The sequence below is a fragment of the Trematomus bernacchii genome, unplaced genomic scaffold (genome assembly GCF_902827165.1).
Source record: "Trematomus bernacchii unplaced genomic scaffold, fTreBer1.1, whole genome shotgun sequence".
Classification (NCBI taxonomy): Eukaryota; Metazoa; Chordata; class Actinopteri; order Perciformes; family Nototheniidae; genus Trematomus; species Trematomus bernacchii.
The window spans coordinates 3,379,537-3,402,832 of NW_022987821.1; the positions used below are offsets into that span (position 1 = coordinate 3,379,537).

At 41.1% G+C, this 23,296-nt stretch overlaps 2 protein-coding genes across 4 annotated transcripts; one reads left to right on the forward strand and one right to left on the reverse strand.

Annotated features, from left to right (window-relative positions):
* Positions 1–17,133, forward strand: LOC117498893 (glutaminase kidney isoform, mitochondrial-like). 3 transcript variants are annotated; one of them, XM_034151053.1, is made up of 18 exons: positions 1–368; positions 6,176–6,272; positions 6,515–6,633; positions 8,426–8,555; positions 8,646–8,725; positions 8,818–8,981; positions 9,899–9,957; positions 12,143–12,175; positions 12,497–12,555; positions 12,739–12,805; positions 13,064–13,114; positions 13,289–13,465; positions 13,549–13,680; positions 13,893–13,985; positions 14,357–14,418; positions 14,503–14,579; positions 14,662–14,725; positions 14,799–17,133. In XM_034151053.1, the coding sequence occupies exons 1-18, from the start codon at positions 118–120 to the stop codon at positions 14,944–14,946; spliced, it is 1,863 nt and encodes a 620-aa protein (XP_034006944.1). In that variant the 5' UTR covers positions 1–117; the 3' UTR covers positions 14,947–17,133. The 3 variants fall into 3 exon arrangements, with proteins under 3 accessions (XP_034006944.1, XP_034006945.1, XP_034006946.1); XM_034151054.1 differs by having other exon boundaries at positions 6,182–6,272; XM_034151055.1 differs by lacking the exon at positions 1–368 and adding an exon at positions 406–4,233.
* On the reverse strand, positions 17,001–19,021 carry s100b (S100 calcium binding protein, beta (neural)). Its single transcript, XM_034151056.1, has 3 exons — positions 18,964–19,021; positions 18,648–18,810; positions 17,001–17,969 (listed from the first exon to the last, which is right to left on the reverse strand). Exons 2-3 carry the CDS (start codon positions 18,783–18,785, stop codon positions 17,817–17,819), a joined length of 291 nt encoding a protein of 96 aa, XP_034006947.1. The 5' UTR covers positions 18,786–18,810; positions 18,964–19,021; the 3' UTR covers positions 17,001–17,816.
* Between the last annotated feature and the right edge of the window lie 4,275 nt (positions 19,022–23,296).

Below are 23,296 nucleotides of genomic sequence, written 5' to 3' on the forward strand. Positions count from 1 at the left end.
TCACAGGGAAAACCTCGGCCGTTAAAGCCGACACTATCGTTAGGAACTGCGCCTCCTGTCCTTTTTTCGGTGTTACAGTAATTATATCCTCCAGATATTCTTCTCGACGGGATTGAAATGTTACATTTTCGGTCAACGGTAGTGCTCAAGGAGTTATTTCAAACCCAGCTGAAGCGTCCATTGCCAGGTAGAGCCGGTGTTAAAGCGACACCTGCAGCCTGCTTCAGCACCGGCCGTCTGGATGGGAGACTGCCGGGCAGAGTGAGAGCGTTAGCCCCGCAGAGCTTTACCAGAAGGCACGCCGTGAGAAGCTTTTGCTCCAAGGGGGACAGCCACAATGAAGCCTCCAAGGACTCTTCGGCGGAGAAGTGAGTAACGTTAAAAACCAGCCGGTCTGTGGACAGATGTTAGCCGCTAGCTCCATTATAGGCCAAACGTAATAGAAAAACAGGCAATTTAATGGAGCGATATTAGCGTGTGGTGCAAACCCCCAGGAAGTGCCGGAAAGTGAAGCAGATTTGTATGAATGGTCGTAGTGGACAAACGTTGGTACTTCAGCTTCCGTAACGTCGTTGTGGCCCTAAAATAGTTACTCCCAATTGAAAGGCCCCGGATGATCCGGGTACTTTCTGACTCTAAAGTCGCTCCATTTTGGGCTTCATGCGCCTCGTAGGAATTAACGGTGCCTCCGACGCTGTATCCAATACATCCATGGTGTGATGACACCTGGGGACTTAAAGTTCATATTTTATTGAATTAAGTCCATGTTAACATACCGAATATATGCCGAATTAAAGAACGACTGCTAACATTTCATTATTAATAGGATGTTTTAATTTCTGCCCTATATTTTACGTTTACAAAGCCCTTTTTTTAATTAGCAGTTATTTACATCGTAGTTCGGCAAGCGCATCACTCAGAGGCTAGCTGTTAAATAGCAAGCTTAGATGCTGTTCTGCTGGAATAACAAACTAGCCGGCTTAGCTAAGGCTACAGTGCCAGCTAGCTGGACTTAAGGATAGTAATGGAGGGGATAGACAGCCAGAAAGGACCGGGGTCAGCAGGCTCACCTACCCAGGCTCTCAGTACGCAATCACCAGTGAACAGCTCCCTGCGTACAGGGGCGTGATGGCTATGTAGCAGCAAGCAAGATCCATTATCGGACACAGTTGCTAGATTGTATCATTCAAATATTATTCAAAACCATATGTTAATGTTATCGTGTGCGTGTAGGAGAAAGGCATACGAGTAAACGTTTCTACAGTAAAAATGTCAAGTGGAAGCAGGTGGTGTGCAGCCATCCAGAAATCGTGACCAGAAGCTGCAGCTTTCATCTCCAGCGTGTTAAACTCACTGAGGCATTAACCTGCCACCAGCTTCTCATGCATATGATCATGACAACATAACTACAACAAATATGAAAAATATATCATTTTAACTGTATGCACCATGCAGACAGACCAAGGCCCAACTCAATGTCTGATGAAGGTCAGTCATCATTGAAACCAGGAAGGCAACCTCCATTTATTTGTAATTATAGATGTATTGCTCATATGTAATTAAATCCATAATATCCCACACATGGCACTAAAGTCAGTTCTTATTTTGATCCCACTGCTATTACAGCATATAATCCTGCTTCTATTATATCATGCCCTGCATTCAAAATTGTAGTTGTTACTGTGTTCCACAATATTATAATACATGCAGTCTCCTGGTTTCTTGTACATAAATGCATAATCAAGTAGCTACTGTAATATGCACCAGCTAATATTCTGCCAACAGACCATTCTGAATGAATTAGATGGCATTATTGCCTTTATAAGTAGATGAGTATCACAGCGTCAGTATCAGTGATTATTTGCAGTGTTGTGAGTCGAGCTGATAAGGCTGTAATTGACTGACAGAGGTGTTGGTTCAACAGGGAAATGAGTGAGTGCAGATGGAGAAGAGGAGAGTCCTCGTGGTGATAGACCGGGGGCTGCACGTTAAAAGCTTTTAATGACCGAAAAGCACCATATCATCACTAACACTTTCACTCAACAGTCAGCCACTGACATCAATTAAGACAAGGATCCACTTCGTAATAGTTTATACTATATGACTAAAATAAGCATTAAAATGGAATACAAAATCTGCAACAACATAGTGATAATTTGATCCTGTCCAAGTCTTTGAACTATCAGTTGACACATAATAATATGCAAGTACTTTAAATGCCTGTAGGCAAGACAAGAAAAGCAGCAAATCCTCACATTCAAACAACTGTGACAAATGATATATATTTGTTAGTGGTACTGTATATTATTATTAACAGCTGAGTCGTGCCAGTTCTCTTTATGAGATGTTTGTGTCTCTCAGATGTGTCACTTTCCCCCCATGTTGCTCTAAAAATGAAGTTATTCCTGCTTTTAGCATTCAAAGCAGCTGTGCCACCAGCCTGTATCTACCCTTCAGACATTTTCCCTGGTGATAAAATGCCTCATTGCTCCTGCAGCCTGGATGTCTCATTTGTTTCCATTCACGGACCATTTGCTTAAGCTGTCAGTAAGGTTGTCGGCCACATCTCTTTTCCCCTGGAGGATCATAGCAGTTTCAGTGACGCTGTTAAACATCCACAGCACAGATTAGTGTTTGAGAAATCATCAACAGGCAGCGTTTGGCTTTAGTGAGTCAGCAGAGGAGCAATGTGCCTGCTGCCGACCAACGCTTTGGTTATTTATCAGCTTTAAGAAGTTTTAAAGGGATCTGATCATGTGGATTTTTGTTGGTGATCAAGGGACAACAAATAAACTACTGTAATGTCAAATATATTTTATCTTGAGTCAAAAGATTATTACTTGTGCGTGCACGTTTTTCTTTTTCTTGTAGGAACTCTCAGGGGCTCTGTACTAATCTACTAATCAACTAATTAAAAAAAGAAGTCTTCAGATAATCCAAGGTCCTTATATATAGAATAACTCTTTAAATATAATATCCAAGGCGTTGCGTTTGAGGTCTTCCAGACGGCCTGCAGCTCTGACTCCAGTCTGTGATTACGAGGGTCCTCCGGAGGCTGTGCTCTGGTTAATAAGGGGTTACAAATGTTGTAATGCAGGGGGAGATTATCCCGCCTACGTCGCTTTTCCGCGCTTTTTTGCACCAAAGCCTGGATGCTGGCGTGCTGCCCGGGAGTTGTCGGGGCCTGCAGGAGCAGATGAGTCACGGATGGATTTGTGCAGCGCCGCCTCTCAACAACTCCCTCTTTAATGTCTGCCTCCACAGCAATTTATTATGACATCTGTGAGCGAGCACTCGGGTCAAACACACTCAGCACAAACTACAGACACACGACTGACTGTGTGACGTGTCAAGTAGGCTGGTGGTGATATTTATTTAACTACATTAAAACTCCTAACTTCATTGGATAATAGGCACCGTTCCCAACGTCTCAAAATAACATCAGAACGATTGATCTGTCTGCTGGATATCATGGTAATCATACACTAACAAATATTGATTCCCACCCCTGCATCTCTACATTTAATGACATTTGATGCAGACTAGTTCCTCGGTTGTGGAGATAATGTAGCATTTCAGAGCAGCAGCAGCAGCAATCTCATGCCACCTTTCTGTATGAGCTGTGTGTGTTGTACCACAGCTGACTTTTAAAAACACATGGCGCCAATGAGAGCGGCTGGATTAATGAGACGATGCTGCAGGATCCAGATGTTCCAACCTCTGACCCCTGTGGGGGGGGGGGGGATACTCCCTCACAGGCCTCATTAACTTAACAAGAATGTTACTTCAATACCGTTTCATGTCATGTGTGTTTAAAATGTACTATACCGAGATAGTTTGGATGTTTTGAAGTGTGTTTGTCGGACGTACTTTTTCCTAATCTGTGTATTACTGCAGTGGATTTAAAGAAACAGATAGAAGCTAAGCAATGCACATATATCTACAAATCTACTGCAGTAATACATTACAAATATAAGTACAACATACAACCCTACTTTAAAACAACTAAGCTTACCCTTTAACATGCCATCCCCAGTATGCAAAGTGCTTATTCTGATTGATCTATTAATGTTATTTTGATATGCCATATTCACAACTCCATTACTTACCTAGTGTAATGGTCTGCTGCTGATGTGTTCATACTGTGCTTTAATGTGGTTTCCACTGTAACTAATTCAGTATTATTCCCTCTGTTCACTCTCTCCCTGTTGTTGATCTGCTTGCTTTGCATTTGTAAGTATGTTTCTATTTTTTATTTTAGTTTTTAGTTGTTGTTTTTTTCTGTTTCCCAGTAGATGTAGAGGTTTTCTGCGCAAAGCCGAATAACTGTGTTCACTTTGAAATGACCTCACTTCCTCCCAGCGGCTGCGCTTGTATTCCCTCCCCTCTACCTCACCTCCGTCCCTTCTGTAAAACACACACACACACGCACACGCACACGCACACACTCTCTGGTGTGTATTCCTTCCTCACCAGCAGCCTTTATTAAGGAGGATGGAACTAGCTATGAAAAAGTGGCAGCGTCTTTAGGGACGCGACAACATGCTTATGCGAAGTGCATGAGAATAACTCAGTAAACATGCAGCGTTCCACATCCAAGTCGGGAATTCAGATATCCTACTCTTCTCAGAACTTTAAAAAGTTGTAATCGTCCACAATTAATGACACCAAAAAAAACACATTCAGGTGCAGAGTAATATAAATTCAAATCAAATCAAATCAAGTTTTATTTATAAAGCACATTTAAAAGCGATTTTTGGTCGAGCCAAAGTGCTGTACATGTAATAAAAACACATTATTACAAATGTTCTGCATCCATATTTGTTTCCTCCTTGTATATCTGGAGCATGCATTGGCTGCAATTACAATTTTCACACTGGGAATTTCTGACTTTCTGAGTGGAATTGTTAATAACAGGGCATCTTGCTCCAGGTTTTAATCTGTATTATTCTGCAGCAGCAGGGCCAGGAAATTGTTTGACTTTCAGATTTTGTTGAAGTGGCTTTAAAACGTATTAATTTAACTGATCCTGCTTACTAGTTTGGTTTTGTTTCTGGTCTTTTTATGGGATTTGTTGTTGACAAAAACGTAGAACAAGCTGCAATCAGCTGACTGATGATGACCAAATGTTTGTCCAATGCTGTTTTATCAGAATCCCTTTACCTTGGTACATCCTCTCCTAGCACACAGGCCAGTGTCCCATAATGCATTGCAGGTCAGGGTGCGCTTGGGCATCCAGAGCTTTGCACAAATCCGTTCTGGAGTGAAAATGAATCACAGCAGAGAGCCTGCTGTGAGCCTGCTGCCTCCTGACATGCTACTAACTTTCTCCCATAGACGACTCGGTGTGGAAGTGCTGCTCAGAATACCAGCCAGACCATAATACTACAAGATGAAAAATGTACTGTTAAGATTATGTCATTTATTGATCTCCATCGGGAACAAAAGATATTAAAGCAGCAAATCAGAGGACTGCAGCAGCACAAAGAACTGAGATAACACACATTGATTGATGCCTTCAGAAGTTTGCCATATAAATACAAAATGTTTCTTAAGCTAAGATAGCATTAGTATAAAATTGTTCAGACTATATTACCCAGCCCCAGTGTGTGAACTGGAAGTCCTTGCTGTGACTTTGTGATGTCATAGCTTGGGGCTTTATTTGAGTCTGCACTGTTGCAGTGTGAGGCTGGCGGTCGTTTCTCCTTCTGCTCCCATCACCCCGTCACCATAATTCACACATTATTATTATTGTTCTTGGCTGAATTACTGACACTGCGACCCTCACACACACACACAGCATAGATGAAGATGTCTGTAAGGCGGCGTCCTTCTCAGACGGTGTTATCTGTCCTTCTGTGCTGCTGCCCACTCTCCCTTTTTGAACACTTTCCTGGCTGGTATTCTAGCAAAATACACAATTAACCGTTTCCATTCCAGTGGCCTTATGGCAGCATATTAACCTATGGAAAAGCACATGTGCACGTCTTTTCCACAGGTTATAATACTGAAGTAAGGTCATGTTTTGCAGTGCAGTATTACTCTCTGCTTCTCCTTGCAGTCAAAACGCTTTTCTTCTCCTCCCTCTGCTGCAGTTCCCCCTCCATGTTTCCACCACATATTCCCTCCGAGTTGTTTTTTCACTTTTCTGTTTGTATTTTCTTCTGTCCCGCAGGAGAAGGAAGGCGGGCATCCTGCCTAGTCTGGAGGACCTGCTCTTCTACACCATCGCAGAGGGCCAGGAGAAAATCCCAGCGCACAAATTCACCACAGTGAGTCCTCAGAGCGGGAATGATCACATGGGATTTCTGTTTAAATATCAGCTCAGATGAACCATGAGGATTTATAGCACGTAGATACATGTGATTCCTCCTTGTCTCTGGTTGATTTATGAGCAGGTTAACTCCTCTTGTTAGCTCTTCAGGAGCCTCTCTTCACGGCTTGTAGATTTATTGATTTGGTGTCCGGGGTCTTAATCATGATGTCACCCCCTCACACCTCCCTCTCTCTGCAGGCTCTTAAAGCCACAGGGCTACGCACAGGAGACCCCCGGCTGAAAGAGTGCATGGAGATGCTCAAACAGACCGTGAAGACGACCTCTGATGGAGCTCTCGACCGACACCTCTTCAAAAAGTAGGATTTCTAACTATTTTTAAAATCCAATGCTCTTGCAATAAAGCCTTGGAAACTGCAGCCTGGTTTATTTGCACACAATTTCTTTGTATTTCCTACAAATGTAAGTCCTAAAGAATTGAAAAACGGCCACACTGGTTAATAAAAGCATTTTACAAATTGTAAATTATAAAAATTCGTAGCTTTATTTGAGGTGACAAGTAGGAATGATGTTTCAGTAAATAAATAGATAAATTACAGGTGTTGGTGCAATGTTAGGCTCACAAATCTAAATCTAAAGTGAGTTAAAGCTGCTGTCTCTCTCGGTTACATTCTGCTCGCTGTCCCACCTTTTTATTATCAGCATCCATGTTTCATCAGTCTATCACAAGGACTGTTGATGCTGGTCGGAGTCCTGCTCTCTCCTGCAGCAGAACAGGGTCACGGCATTAATTATGCATCACTCCTCCGTTTGCACGTCATCAGCATCTTCAGGAGGTTTTCATCCAGCTGCATTCAGAGCACGACTACTGGGGGGGAAACCTAGCACATGTTATTGATTTAGCTTTAATAAAGCATTGAAATATCTTCAAAATGTGCCATAACATTCCAGATAACAAGGCTGTGTAGGAAGCGACATGATTTAGAATTGTGATACGATTGTTCATTTGTAAAAGGCACAAATCCTCTAAACGTCTGGTAATAGCTTTCTGCTAAAGATATGATCTTAGGACAGAGCTGATAGAAGAGAATTTATTCGTTGTACAGTTGTGGCAGCTTTCAGAATGACCTTTACTAACCTTCATTAAAGGTCAAATCAATTATATTGTGCACGTGCTGTAAAATAATTACAAAACAGCAGCATGGCTTCTCTCTATGTTGGTATTATACGCAACGTTTACACATCTAGGTTCGTGTTTTTATACTTAAACAAGTAGCAGCAGATTTGTACAGTAAACAAAGGACATTTTAAAATGAAATAAAGCAAGGCTGGTTGTAGAATAAAATAACTCCTATACTGGGAGCATGGCGGCTGATCCCAGAGGAACGGATGCTGGGTGACAGCTTGGGTGAGAGTCGGGGCATATGAGAGTTCACAGGGAGCTGAGTCCTGGCTAACAGACCGGAGCGCCGCTGATGCTGCTGGCCGGGGTCCATCACTCTGCTGCTGCCGGCTTATTTATAGAGCGCGGCCTCACAGGAAGCACGTGAGCGTTTGTTTTCTCTGCAGGATCCCATGCCACAGGGATTAGACGGAGTGTGATGCAGTGAGATAGCTCAGCCACAAATCTCTGTGCTACCAGAGAGTCACACACACACACACACACACACATACTCACACACACCGTCCTGTCAGGAGGAGTCATGTGTTTACTGTCTGTGGTGCTTAGTAGCTCTGATAAAAAGGATCAGGACCAAATCTGGACAACATTTGGGAGAAAGATTAGTAGAGGAAGGGCTGTATTGTATAAATATGTGCATATTTTGGATATTTTTCAAAAGCAAACTCATTTAATCTAACTTTAGGCTGATAAAATGTGAAGACAGACATTTTATGCATAATGAAATGGAACAAACATTTTGTACAGCTCTCCCCAAAACACAACTCCACTAATGACACGATCTGTAAATTCTGTCAGCTGTAGTGTGAAGATCTGTTCAGCTAGTAAGATCTTGGATACTGCGGAGTGTAAATCCAGTTTGATGATTAGCTTAAGCAAAGGCTTAACAATAAACCAACAAGTGAGACACATTGTAAAATGTTCAGAAGAATAAGCACCTGTTAAGCTGTGTCTTGTGTCCTGTGCTTTAGGTGCGTGCAGAGCAACATCGTGCTGCTCACTCAGGCCTTCAGGAAGAAGTTTGTCATCCCAGACTTCCAGTCCTTCTGCGCACACATAGACGAACTCTACGATAAAGCCAAAAACATGCCAGGAGGACAGGTGAGGGGGGGCCACACACACTCATTTACACACACACACATTGCTGTCGGTATCTCAAACTCCTAAAATGTCTGACTGTGAACCCTGCAGGTGGCCGACTACATCCCCCAGCTGGCCCGCTTCAGCCCCGACCTGTGGGCCGTCTCCCTGTGCACCGTGGACGGACAGAGGTACCACTTGAGAATAAATCCTTTTCACAAAACCTTAAATGCACGAGTATACATCTTTTGTGTGAACATGTGTCCTTGTGTGTGTCCCTCAGGCACACAGTGGGCGACACCAAGGTCCCCTTCTGCCTGCAGTCCTGCGTGAAGCCGCTGAAGTACGCCATCGCCGTGCACGACCACGGCACCGAGTACGTGCACCGCTTCATCGCCAAGGAGCCCAGCGGCCTGCGCTTCAACAAGCTCTTCCTGAACGAGGAAGGTGAGGATCACACAACACACACACACACACACACACACACACACACACACACACACACACTCACTTTCTCCGTACTCAGAGGGTAAGAGGATCCTTGGTTGCTATGTAACTTCAGTAAGTTGTTTACTAAAGGTAGCAGCACAGCACAGAATAAAACAGAGTGGTCAGTGTGTCCTGCTGAAAGTCCACAGAGAATAAAAACCTCTTTGTGTTTGAGATGTCCTGCAAAGTATAGCTGAAAGATATCTGAAACGTACTGAGGAGCTTAGTCGATGTATTCTGTTAAGGATTATTTATTAATATTTTCATATCAGTTGAAATTGATTATAATTTTTGAAGTAAACAGGATCTGTATAATGATTTTTATTTTCTGAGTCTCTTCAAATGTCTAAATCTTATATATTTCCATCAGCGTCTTCAATTAAATCATGTTATCAGTCATTTGTCTGCGTCTATATGCTCCTCTGAAGCTTTCATTTTTGCCTCATCCGGTGCCGCAGACATAACTCCAGACTTGACGCTCAGTAAAAATAACTCCTTTCTGAAAGGAATCTTGTGTGAGAAAAGTTTCTGGTTTCCTCTCTTTGTTGAGATCTAACAGCAGATTATATTCCGGCTGTTTATTTTTGGATGGAAAAACAAAACATTGTCCCGGCCTGTTGCTTAAGAAGATTAAAACCCAGGAGAACATCACTGCACGCTGTGGGTTTTAAATTCTGTGAATGTGTGTTTTTATGTGCAGCTATCTACCACAATCTTATTTTTATTTTATATCTATAATTAACGTGTTGATTCTTAATTCAGATATTTTCCAAGTCCTCCCCTAGTGCATATCAGTAAAAGGCAAATAATATCTTAACATTTATGATCAGATTTGTGTCTTTGCTTATATTAAACCTTACGTTTCTCTCCTGCAGATAAACCACACAACCCCATGGTTAATGCTGGAGCCATTGTGTGTACCTCCCTCATTAAGGTAAGCTGCCTTCACACACCCCACCATTACAAATTATTATTTTAGAAACTCACTGATCAGCTGCGGTAGTGGATTTTAATGCCATCATCCCGTTATATTTCTAAAACATAGATTACAGACTGTGAGGTGTTTTATTTCTATGTCAGGAGTTTCTAACTGCATTCAAATCCAAAAAGAAATAGTCTGAAATGAAATGATAATCGTGTGGAGAACGTGTTTCCGGCAGATTACTGTATACGGGGGAGATTAAGGTTCTAGATAATCACGCTGAAAGGGGATTTGGTTGAAAGCAGCACCGCTCACACACATACACACACACACACACACACACACACACACACACACACACACACACACACACACACACACACACACACACACACACACACACACACACACACTCTCAAATGAAACTGCTCTTCTGCTGTTTTCATTAAACTTCCTCACACACAGGGAGCTGTTAGCACCACCTGCTGATTCAATTAAAACCTTTTAAATGTTAACTCTCACTGACCTGAGGACAGTGAAGCTGTCCCTACAGACTGACGAGCAGTTTAATTATCATTAATATAGAGAGGCGAAGTCCCTCCCTTTCCGGGGGACCTTTATTTCGGAAAAAGTATGTATTGAAGTCAATGGGGAGAGAAAGATTATCTTTCGATCCCGTTTGAATTGTGCCACGAATTACACATATGATGTTTGTCAATTTAAAAGATAATTTTGCAAGTCAAAAAAATAAAAATATGTCGTAAAACTGTGAAGTAACACTTTTTTTGTGTGAAACCGCTCAATGAACTACATCTCCCGTCTCGCACCACACACCAAGACGGCCGTCACGTTGGCACATTTCACTTCTTTCTTTCAGAATGAGGCGGAAAGTATTAAAAGAGGTGAAAATCACTCCAAGTCTGGGCATGTTGAGAGCTGTACATACACACAAGGGGAGTTAGTCGGTTCCGTAAGAGCCAGCATGCGGGACCGGGATTCTGGGATTTGTAGTCTTTCTAGTTGCGTATTTTTCATAGTCTTATATTTCAACAGTTTTACGACAAAACTGTGACTTTTTTGACATGGAAATGATTTTTTAAGATTGACAAACATCATGTGTAATTCATGGCACAATTCAAACGGGATCGAAAGATAATCTTTCTCTCCCCATTGACTTCAATACATTATTTTTCAGAAATAAGGTCCCATGGGTCGGAAGTAGATGGGCGGGACTTCGCCTCTCTATAGAGATGTTGGAATATTAGATCATAATATACACACCGTCAGGAGAGCAGTATTTAATCAAGCTTCACAGTCTTCACATTCACAGAGTTAAGGAAAATAATGTAATCCTTTAAGTTGTTTTAAGGAAATCATAAAAACCTTTGACAAGCTGCTATAATCATCCAGTCATATGTGTGCAGTCTCAGGTTGATTGTTGCTATCAGATAATTAAAAAGCTTGTGTGCATGCCCCCCCCCCCCCCCCCCTATCTGAATCTACAGATAAACTCATGTGCAATGTACCTTTTCGAGGCTCGTTGTGTGGTTTTATGTGTTGTTGCATATTTTACAGCAGTAGGATCTTTGGGAAATTATGAGCACTGCAACAGGTCAATGACGTTGGTAATTTTTCCCTTTTTAATTATTTGTATTTCCCCTCTTTGGTCTGGATTTGCTTTTAGCCTTCACATGGCTGTTTTATGAATGTTTAAATGTGGCTTTATTACTTTTCACCTGCATTACCAAACACTGTTTATACGTCCACATTATAAACAGTACAGCTGTGGCTTGAGTTCAAACAGCGGTTTAATATCATGCTCCATTTTGACTGTAGAGGAGGCGTCTTTGTTTATATTTGTATTTACTTACTCTGACTAATGAATGGCCATAATTCAGTCTCATCATTTTAGTTTGTATTTTATACAATTTAAAGCCCTTGGCTGATAACACCTTGAGCACTACTGTAGTTTGTTGAGTGGATTCACTTTTTTGTTTCACCTCCATCTCATCTCGTCTCCTCTAATCTTAATTCTCCCGATGGTTTCATTGATGATGATTTAAAAACACCAGAGATGCGTCCTGTTGTAGTTTAGTGCTAGTGTCATGACTCGGGTCACTGTTAGTTGCAGTTTGATGTGTTTTTAGATGCAATTTTAGTAAAAAAATGTAATACCCTGATTCTGTTTGTGTTTCAGCAAGGGGCAAGCAACGCTGAGAAGTTTGATTATGTGAGTATGACTGAGGTTTTTGGGTTAAAAGACGTGCATTTTGGTCATCATTGTTAAATAGGCGTGTGGCGCAGTGGGCTAGAGCGTTGGTGTTGGGATCAAGGGAGCACAGGTTCAAACCCCACTGCAGTCAGCATGTCGTTGTGTCCCTGGGCAAGACACGTCACCCCAAATTGCTCCTGTGGGGATTGCCCACAGTATTGAATATGTTAGTCGCTTTGGATAAAAGCGTCTAATAAGTAACATGTAAAAGTAGCATGTAATAAAAGTGCTTTACGAAGGTTCAATAGTGGAGTATTCACTGTCTCTGTTGCTCCTCAGGTGATGAACTTCATGAACAAACTGGCAGGAAACGAGTACGTCGGCTTCAGCAACGCCACGTGAGTACAACTACATATTACTACAGACATATACTTCACGATATACTTCACTCTGCTGCACGTGGTATTGATTTCTCACAAAGAAATCCTCAAGGACACTGCTGTATCACCGAGGAGAGCTTTATATAACAAGCTGAGTCACGCTGTGTGAAGAACAAACCTCTCCCTTTGTGTGTGTCCCAGATTCCAGTCGGAGCGAGAGTCTGGAGACAGAAACTTTGCCATCGGCTACTACCTGAAGGAGAAGAAAGTGAGGCCACAGAAACCTCCCGCCCGACACACTGCACATGTAGCGCCCATTTTGAGTACATTTAGTTTTAAAACTTCAGTTATTGTCGTGCATATCATTGCAAGTTCATTCCTAATGCTGTTTTTGCAATGCTAAAATGATTCCATGAACACTATTTCACATTTGTTGTCTAAATATGAATCTATACTTCTTATATTATTATGTTATGTTATTCATTTTTTTCAGGAGTGTGTGTTGACAGTGTTTTTGTTCCTTCAGTGTTTTCCAGAAGGCACAGACATGACATCCATCCTCGACTTCTACTTCCAGGTAAATGGAGTTGAGAAACATAATAAGGAGTAAATAAAACATTTGTTAAAACCTGTAAACTGAAAACAATAAAATCCCGGGAGCCCATAGCTCGGAGAACTTTGACAGAAGCTTCGATTTGTTTTTACTGCAGCATATTCTAATCTTTGTGTCGACACGTGCTCCTCCTGTTAGCTGTGTTCCATCGAGGTGACTTGTGAGAGCGCCAGCGTCATGGCGGCCACTCTGGCCAACGGCGGCTTCTGTCCAATCACAGGCGAGCGTGTGCTGAGCCCCGAGGCGGTGCGGGACACTCTGAGTCTGATGCACTCCTGCGGCATGTACGACTTCTCGGGACAGTTCGCCTTCCACGTCAGTATCTCTCCTCCTCAATAACATGCTTTGAATGTTCTAACTATCACATTCTAACTCTTCTTGTTCTTCTTGTGTTTCAGGTGGGTCTGCCGGCTAAGTCTGGAGTGGCCGGTGGGATTCTGCTGGTTGTTCCCAACGTGATGGGCATCATGTGCTGGTCTCCTCCGCTCGACAAGCTGGGCAACAGCGTCAGAGGCATCCAGTTCTGCACGGTAACCCGAAATCATTTTACTGTTGAGCATTTTGTAGATTCAATAGTGGTGATAAACATGTTTCCTGGCTATTAAAAGGACACTATCTCTGAAATCATGTCCTAAAATCATGAGTTGATCTGCTGAGTTTCCTCCTGAAGGTCAGACGATGTCAAAGAGCTGAGGTTGAGACTCTATGTTTAATCATAATGTTGCTAAATGTCTTCTCTCAGGACCTGGTTTCCCTATTCAACTTCCACAACTACGATAACCTGAGACACTTTGCTAAGAAGCTGGACCCCCGCAGGGAGGGGGGAGACCAGAGGGTGAGTCCCAGCATTATCCTGACCCTGTGATATTATCATGATGACCTTCTCTGATTTTTCTATTATTATTATAATTATAATTAGTCTAAAACAGCTGCAGTAAATACATGTAATGTCTGCGTCACTCCCTTGAAGCTGCATGACCTTGTGTGTAGCATTTGATCAACAGCGCCACCTGGTGGAAAATACTGCATACAGAAACTGACACATTTCTCAGATTTGAGTCATCTTTCTCGACTTGATACAGTTGTTGTTGTTGTTTGATCCTTACATGTCATGATAGTATTATATATGAATTACTTGGTAAATATCTGGCTGTAAAAGTTATAAGTGGCTCTTTTTGCTTTGACGTGCTTCTCGTTGTGTTTCAGGTGAAGTCAGTGATCAATCTGCTCTTTGCTGCGTACACCGGGGACGTCTCGGCTCTCAGAAGGTGACACAAATGTTCACATTTAAAATCCACACGAGCACTAATAGAAAGATTCTGGAGTTTAATGTGTGTCGGGCGTTTCTCCAGGTTTGCGCTGTCCTCCATGGACATGGAGCAGAGAGACTACGACTCCAGGACGGCGCTGCATGTGGCCGCCGCTGAAGGTAAAACACAGGAGGAGATCACTGTCAGGGGGAGGGTCTGTCACTCTGACTACTGGGATGATAACGTGTGTGTGTGTTTCAGGGCATGGAGAGGTGGTTCGCTTCCTGCTGGAGGGTTGTAAAGTTAACCCAGTTCCCAAGGACAGGTAAATAGCGTGTTTTTATGAACGGTTACATGTCGTGGCGCTCCTCTCACACACCTCTCCGCTGCCTCTGCAGGTGGGGGAACACCCCTCAGGACGAGGCGGTCCACTTCGGACACCTCGACGTCGTCACCATCCTCCGAGACTACCACGCCAAGTACAGCCCTCTGGAGGTGGCCGAGGACAAAGAGAAGAGCGAGACCAACCTGGACGGGCTGCTCTGAGGGAGCAAGGGGGAGGCTGGGAGGAAACGTGTTCATCTGCATCAGAAGGTCAGAGAGCAAGAACCATAACTCGTAGAAAACAGTTAACATTACAACCGTAAAACCCCTTTAGAAACGACTTAAGGTTCCCTTTGCACACAGGACACCCCTCCAGAAGAAAAGCTCCTCCTCATGCTACTTGATGTTGTCGGTTTTGTAATATATTGTATTTACTTTAAGTGAGGAATATATTGTTGTATTTCCCCTTCTGTATTCAGCTTTGTAGCTTTTTAAGAACCAGCCGCCGCATTGAATGCTGGGTAAATTCAGCTGCGGCTGGTAAATCCCCGCACTCTTGTTATTTACTTTATAAATTATGGTTTTTATTCTGAAAAGCTTAAAAAAAACTGGAAGTATGGGGCATTTCGAACCCTGGTTTAAACCTTCGTCACTTCATCATCATGGTGGAATGTATCCTCCCCAACACTCAAGTGTGTGTGTGTGTACGTGTGTGTGATATTTATCTGTTTAAGATAAAATGTAGTGTGTGTATATTCCTGACATGAGTGTAAATACGTACAGGTGTATAGTAGTTGTTGCTTCGATCACAAGGAGTTATATTTCACTGGACAGCGTTTTCTTTTCACCGTCTTCAACTGTCGTTTTATTCTTCACTGTATGATTTGATATTTATTTTTTGTAAGGAAATATTGTCAGCCAAAGTTCAGGCTGTCTGTGGAAAGAGTTTTACATATTATAAATGACACTGCCAGCGCTGACAGCGGCTTGAATTACTGTAAACATCCCAGAGGTTTCATATGTTAACGCTTGCACTCAACAACGGACTACACACAGATTATTATAAATGTAACTGGAGATCATGAAGTTTACTAAGTATATCAAACTGAACTTGTGGAAGATATGTTTAACATGCTGATCAACACAATCACAATATGTGTATTTTTATGAATGCAGCCATAATGAACAATATGGACTTTTTCTTTATTACATTTTACAATTTAATTAAAATAAAATGTACATTTTCTTTATTTGAATTAATGACAAAGACTAAAGATCAAATTTAGTCCAAAAGAGACTTGAATTAAATCGGTGAATTTAACTAGCAGGCTCCACAAAGCTCTAATATTAACCTTCTATATGTATATGTTAAGGTTATGGTCAAGTGGATTTAAAGAGTTTGATGTTCATCCAAGTCAAAGATAATATCCTTGTTGAGTGCAGCTGTTGCTTTTCGTTACTGCTTTGTAATCCAGAGGTGTTTAAATATGTTATCATTGCTATTCATCTGAACATTTGATTGAAAGTGGAGGCTTTAATGCCTCTGTAATGTATCACAGGAAGTACGAGGCGTGTGTCACGGTTCCTGCAGAATACTCAGGAAGGTCCGGATTAGAAACACAAAGAGAAGCAGCTTTATATCGCAGAAGGATTGTTTTTGTTTATTCTGTGATGTGCAGAAGAATCTGATGTAGTGAGAGGTCGTGCAGATGTTTCCAGACGTTGTTCTGTGTTTTTGTAGCGTGTCTGAAGTTTGGATGTTGATTCTGTGCGGACAAACTGAACCAGGCAATCAACATATATTATCTACACTCCAAATGTAGTGCATTTTAGGGATCAGTTCATTCAGTTTGATTAGAATTGTTATTTGGGTTATTGATACCTCAATGAGTGTCCACCCGGTCAATATCGGCTTGGAATTGTTATTTAAAGGTTAAAAATGAGTAAAAGAAGCACAAAATGCAATATTTTGAGACTATTAGCAATACATATTTAATGATTGTACGATCAATTGAGCAATATGTGTTGGATGTGGTCCCGGCCTGCAGCGACTGAAGTATTCTGAATGTAACGTGTTTCTGTTTCATGTATATTTATGCTGCTGAGTGTCGCAGACAGTTCAGATATTTATTCACAGATCAAACGTTTAATAAAGTTATTAAAATCAAAGAAGTTGTTGTGTTTTCAGTGTACCTGCGGGGGCTCACACAGTGTCATCACATTAGGTCAGAGCTGTGCAGTGCAATGGAAGTTCACTTCCTTCAAACTCAGGAGTCACACATTGATCATTTATTCATTTCACATCTAACCAGTATTCAACATTTCAAAATACACATCATCAAACTCTGTTTCGACATGTTTCTACCTATCAAATGTTTCCTTTGCATGTGAAGAGTGTGAAAGTAGATTCTTATTTGTTAATCTAGCAGGTTGCATCCCATCGTTGGCTACAGGCGACTCAATCTGAACATGTTTGGATTAATAGCTAGTCATTTGAAATAGATTATGACTCCATTATTGTTATATGATATATGATTACCTTTCTACCTAACTGTAAGCCAGCGTCAATAAAAAAGCCATTCTAAACTTATTTTACTTGAAGACTACGTTTATTTTAAAACATATTTTTCTGGTCAACTCCTAAATTATGAATTGCAAAGAGGCTTCTAGATTAGCTGAAAATCAAAAGCTGCTGAAATACATTTTTTAGCCAACAACAAACGGACAAATCACTTTCAATATCTGATAGTCAACAAGAGTTCAAAATGAGGCAATTGAATCCAAACCGTGGTAACCAGGTAGTTTAGTTTGTCCTGTAATGGAACGTGTTCACAACTAGGAGCAAATCAGTTTCCCTAGGAACGTAATTGAGTGTACAGTTTGGTTATTTGGGAACATTATTTCATAGGACAAAGACTTGCTAGACATTTATCCTCTAAAATAAAACAGAAGGTGGATTTTAATCTGTGGGTCAGACCTGTTTTGCAGCCAAACCACAGCAGTGACTAGTTTTCCCACAATGCCCTGCAGGTTGCTTGTTGCTAGGCTTATTCTTCTTCTATTGTATAATTTACTGTAGCCCCCCTTGCTCTTTATTCGTCCTCGTGCTCGTGCTCGAAGTAGTCGTGGCAACAGACGGTCACCATGGAGATGAAGGTCATGAACTCCTGGAAGTCACACTCGGAGTCTCCGTCAGCGTCCAGAGTCTCCATCAGGCTGTCCAGAGCCGCCTGGTCCTTCACATGCTGCGGGGGGGGGGGGGGGGGGGCAGGTCAACTCAGGTCAACTCAGGACATACTGACACATTATGATTTAGTTACAAGGTTTATTTCTAGCACTTTATTCTGAAACATTTTTTATTTAGTCACAGTATTTAACTCTCCTAGATCCACAGGCCTGACACCCCTCCATTGGACTCCTTTGTTTATTTCTGTAACACAGTGACATCACTATGTAACACTCGCACCTCTATTGGCTAGCGCTCCAACACATTGAACGTGATAGGCTAATGGACGGGACATCTCAGCTTTAAATGCATATTAATACTTTATCTGGTTAAGGTCCTATTTTTTTAACCTACTTTATTCTTAAAAAAACATCTGAAGTAGTGTTATATGGAAATGAAAAGTAGGTTAGTGCACACAAATAAAAAAATGTTGTACATAGTTCCCTATTTTCCTTATTTCTTAATCCTTTAACTTTGAATTAAAAAGAAAATAGTTAAGTTTCTTCCTTCTTTCCTTAACATTGCATGCAAGTCTTTCACTTGTAGTGGAGTCACATTTTCAAACATAGTTTTTAGGAGTTAACTGCCCAAAATATTGCCAAAAAATCACTAAACTACATAAATAACACTGCAAATATGTTGAATTACAAGCAAGTCAGTTCAAACTGAAGTTATATATTTAGGATTTTGCTCTCACCGCCATGAGGTCCGGCAGCTCGTCGTGCAGCAGCTCCTTCAGCTCGCTCTTCTTCAGCTTGTGTTTGTCTCCCTCCCTCTCGGAGTACTTCTGAAACACAGCGATGATGGTCGACATCGAGGTCTCCAGGTCGGTCATTCTCACAAGTCTTTTACCCTTTTCACTACAAAAAGTACACAAATAAATCGGTATTATTCTACGTTTACTCAGAAAGTATTGCTTTGTTCCACCTAAGTGTGCAGAAAGAGTTAAATAACAGATTTATATTGTTGTAAAAATCAGTTTCATACTTTCTCCATCTAAATATTGACCTTACCTCAGTGGGAGTTCAGGTAGAAGTTATCGGGTCCTGAGGGTGGAGGATGATGATGCACGGCAGCCTTTATACTGCAGGAGGGTGTGTGTGTGTGTGTGTACTGTGTAGCGCTGAGGTCATGCACACTGCTGACCAATCCTGTATCTGTTCCTCCCCTCACTCCACTGCAGCCCTGGTGCTCCGACTCTTAATGTTCATAAGTTGACATTTTGCATGACTCAGATAACGTTTTTCACTTTTTGACAATTTATTTTAATCCTATAAGGAATAAAAAAATAAAAAATCTTCCAACTAATGCAAAACTGACTTAAACTAAGCATTATAAACAAAAATGATGACCAAAAAAATCATTATTTCCTCCAAGAGAGGATGTTCTCAGTTCAGTTTGTCTGTTTGTAATTTTTGCAATACCATTTAATTGAGTTCAGAAGTGTCCCACAGTTCACAGGTCATAACCCTCCAAAAAAAAAAAAAGACACACAAATAAACAACTAGATGTAATAAAAATTACAAAAAAATTGCAAAAACAAATACTAAAAATTACAAAAGTAAATAAAAATAACTAGATATTATAATATATTTGACAAATATTTAAACTCCTTCTGAGTTTGGCGAAAATAAAGCAAATGTATATCCAAACATCCCATAATTAATCATTATTATTTACATCTGTGTGTGTGAGTTTTCCTCTGATCAGGATCTGCCTGCGATGTGTTCAGGGGCTGCGGGACAAAGGGCCGTTTCAGAGGAAGCGGATGGCCGTGCATGTTAATGAAGACGCTCCTTTCTCTGTGGAGTTGGCCAGACGTGTGCCCTCCGCTGTCAAACACACACACACACACACACACACACACACACACACACACACACACACACACACACACACACACACACACACACACACACACACACACACACACACACACACAAAATCACTACAACTGCAGGAGACGTTAAGGTGGCCAAGTTTATACTCTCAAAATGCTGTAAACAATTTAAGGAAAAACCGACGTATTTCTACAGCATTCTTACAAAGACTATCACTGCATACATCTTAAAGAATATGTTTAAGATATCATAGCTGCAGAATAAAGCTAAATTGTGACAGAGTGAGTAAATCCTGTGAGTATGAATATTCTACACAATCTGCTGATTTCCCTCCCTGATCCCCACGACCTTTGACCTCTCCTCCTCTGTGTGTGTTTCAGGAAGAACAGTTTTGTGTATCAGATGATAAACTGAGTCTTTGTCTCGCGGATAAATTCCCTCCTCACGCGGACAAACACAAGCTGTCTCTTTGTTTCTGCAGACACTGAAACTCTGTGAGCAGAAACAACCGAAGATCCTGAACACATCTGTCATCTCTCTTCCTCCGTCTGTCAGTCTGAAGGTTTGTTTGGTCTGCTGAATATGCCTCAGAGTGAGACCTCATTTTTTGTCATTTCAGTGCATTATCTATCATATTTGAAATAAGACACTAAACTTGTTTATTTTTAGATGTTGTCATGTTTTATCTTATTTTTATTATGATATTGTTATTTTTTATTATTTAAATTGGATGTTTTTAGTTTTACTTGGATATACTTTAAAAAATATTTTGTATTAGTTACATTTGGTTTAATTGTAAAACTGTTTTTGTTTTTATTATTTAACAAAAGTGGATGTACTGTGCTGATTGTCATGTTTAAGGTCATGACGTCACCTTTCAGGTAAACTAAATATTTCGATGTGCAGATAATAAGTGCCCGAACATAAGTGTGTTTCACCTTTACTACAAGAAACATTAAAGCTAAAAATAAAGTCAGCCTGCAGGAAAACATTTTCTCAGTCCTCTCTTCTCCTCTGCTGTGTCTCGTTTAGCATTTATTTTGGTCTCCATGGACACCGCGTCCTTAAACGACCGAGGCAACCGGTCAACAGCACCAGAATGCTGAGTAATCACCTGGCAACCACACACACACACACACACACACACACACACACACACACACACACACACACACCCTTTCTAAATACGTAGGCTACTGTTGCAATATGATTACATTAGGGACAGACTACTGACGTTATAACACTGTAGCTCATACCTGGACCCTCTTGCTATTATTATCAGCATTTTATATGTTATTTATTGGACTATACGTAACATTTTTCTAGCATGCTAACTTGTACAATAGTGGGATTATTGGGACAGCACAGCAAGTCTCTCTTTAGATGTAGAACCAGGTAAACGTCGAAAAAATGTAACTTGTAGTTCTCATAGTTCACCACAAGAGGGCAGCAGTGTCATTCATAAATCATAAAGCTCCCAAAAACGTCATCTAAAATCTTTGACTGAGTTTATTTCTATATTATTCAATAATAATCAATCAAAAATATTCAGTATCGAAGTAAAAGTATGAACAAAAACATTTTTTATTATTTTATATTACTGTGTATTACTTTGTTGTGTTTTATTTCATTTTATTTCATTATGTTTTAATTTACTTCTACTTTGTTTGATTTGATTTTATCTTATTTGATTTTGCTTTATTTTTGCTTTATTTTATTTCTTAAAATATACATATTTTTAAGCTATTTAATTGTATTTATTGTATGCTTCATTTGCACTGTGGGGAGCACTGCACATTTATTAAAGATGTTCTAATATTCAGATTTTTTTTTCTGGAAAATAAAACATTAGAATCCCAATGACAGAGGGTAAGTGTCACTTTGCAAAAGGTAAAAGAAAGTGCACAAATGGAGGGTAACACTTCTCCCATGATGCTCCTCCTGGTCCTGTGTGCAGCCTTGGCATTGACTTTAAACCTGGAGGTGTCATGGCGCCCGTCTCGCTCCTCTGGATTACTTCCTGGCATGGCCTCCGTGCGCCTGGCCGCCGATCACAGAGAGTAATCTGGACAGATCCTCAATCTGTCAAATCCCATCTGGCTCATTTGGTTGTTCACTGCGGCGGCGGACAATAAAAGCTGCACAACACAAAAGAGGAGAGTGTTTTCTGCGGGGTCAGGGCCGCTGTGAGGTGTCACGGTGCGGCGTTTTACTCTGAGTTATGGCGGCAATCCAGACACTCAGGTGCTCTGTGAAGGTCAGCTGTTTGTCGCCTGCAGCTCTGAAGATGGGTGCCTTTCTTCCTGTCTGCTCCTGCCTCTTCAACACACTCACCTGCAAACAAACATTCATCCCGACGAGTCGTTGTGTCTCTGATTCGCCCTTTTGAATCAGAGTTCTACAAAACTAAGAAGAAGTGTCAATCGAGGGGGGATTATTCAACATTTTCCAATTGAAATAACTTACTTTTATTAGTGCAGCCCAGTCTGCTCTGATTGGTTATCTGGCCAGCTCTGTTGTGATTGGTCAACACCTTAGAGATCACAATGTGTTGGAGCGCTAGCCAATAGAAGCGTGAGTGTTACATAGTGATGTCACTATGTTCCGTAACACAGGGATTTTAGCCTTTGCAGACTATTTACATAAAACAGACTACAGGAAAGAAAAGAAACCAGAAAGCAGAATAGGGCCTCTTTAAGGGCCACGTAATGACTAAATGAGCATCTTTTCTGTGCACATGGAGTCATTGTATCGGATTTTACCCGGTGACCTCGAACTTGCCATCGTGCAGCTGCAGAGTGGCCATCTCATGTTGCATCTCCTCCCACATAATCCCATAATCCTCTGCTGCCTACACTCTCACCCCCCGCCCCCGCCCCCGCATATCGGATTAGAAGCTCCTGGATCAGAGCAACACACACACACACACACACACACACACACACACACACACACACATACACACACACACACACACACACACACACACCACACACACACACACACACACCTGATGGCCTATATTTTCCACTTCCTCTCTGTGGGCTAATTGGACTGACTGGAGAAAATAAACTGGTTTATAAAAGAGACTGGGCACACAGTAAAGGTCAGGGATGATTCAGCAAACATAAATAACATTATTTATATTATATTTTATTTGTTTTTGCTTCATATTGTTCGTACATCCTTGCATTTTAGGTGATTTGCTTTGGGATGTGGACATTAAAAAAATCACAAAAGTCTTAAGTAAGCTACCATGTTGTGTGAATAATTCCAAATATATCCTAATAAAGTTAATACATCTGACTTTAGAGTAAATATTTGAATACATATCAATATAAAACAATATATAATGTGGTAAGATGCTGATTTAAGACGCAAGACGGCAATGCACAACATTTGGTTTAAACTAAAGAAAGGCTTTGTGGTGTGAAACACCTTAATGCTTTGTGCACGCCACTGTGTGTCAAACGCTGGGTCATTGGGCCATTTTTAGTCGTGAGGT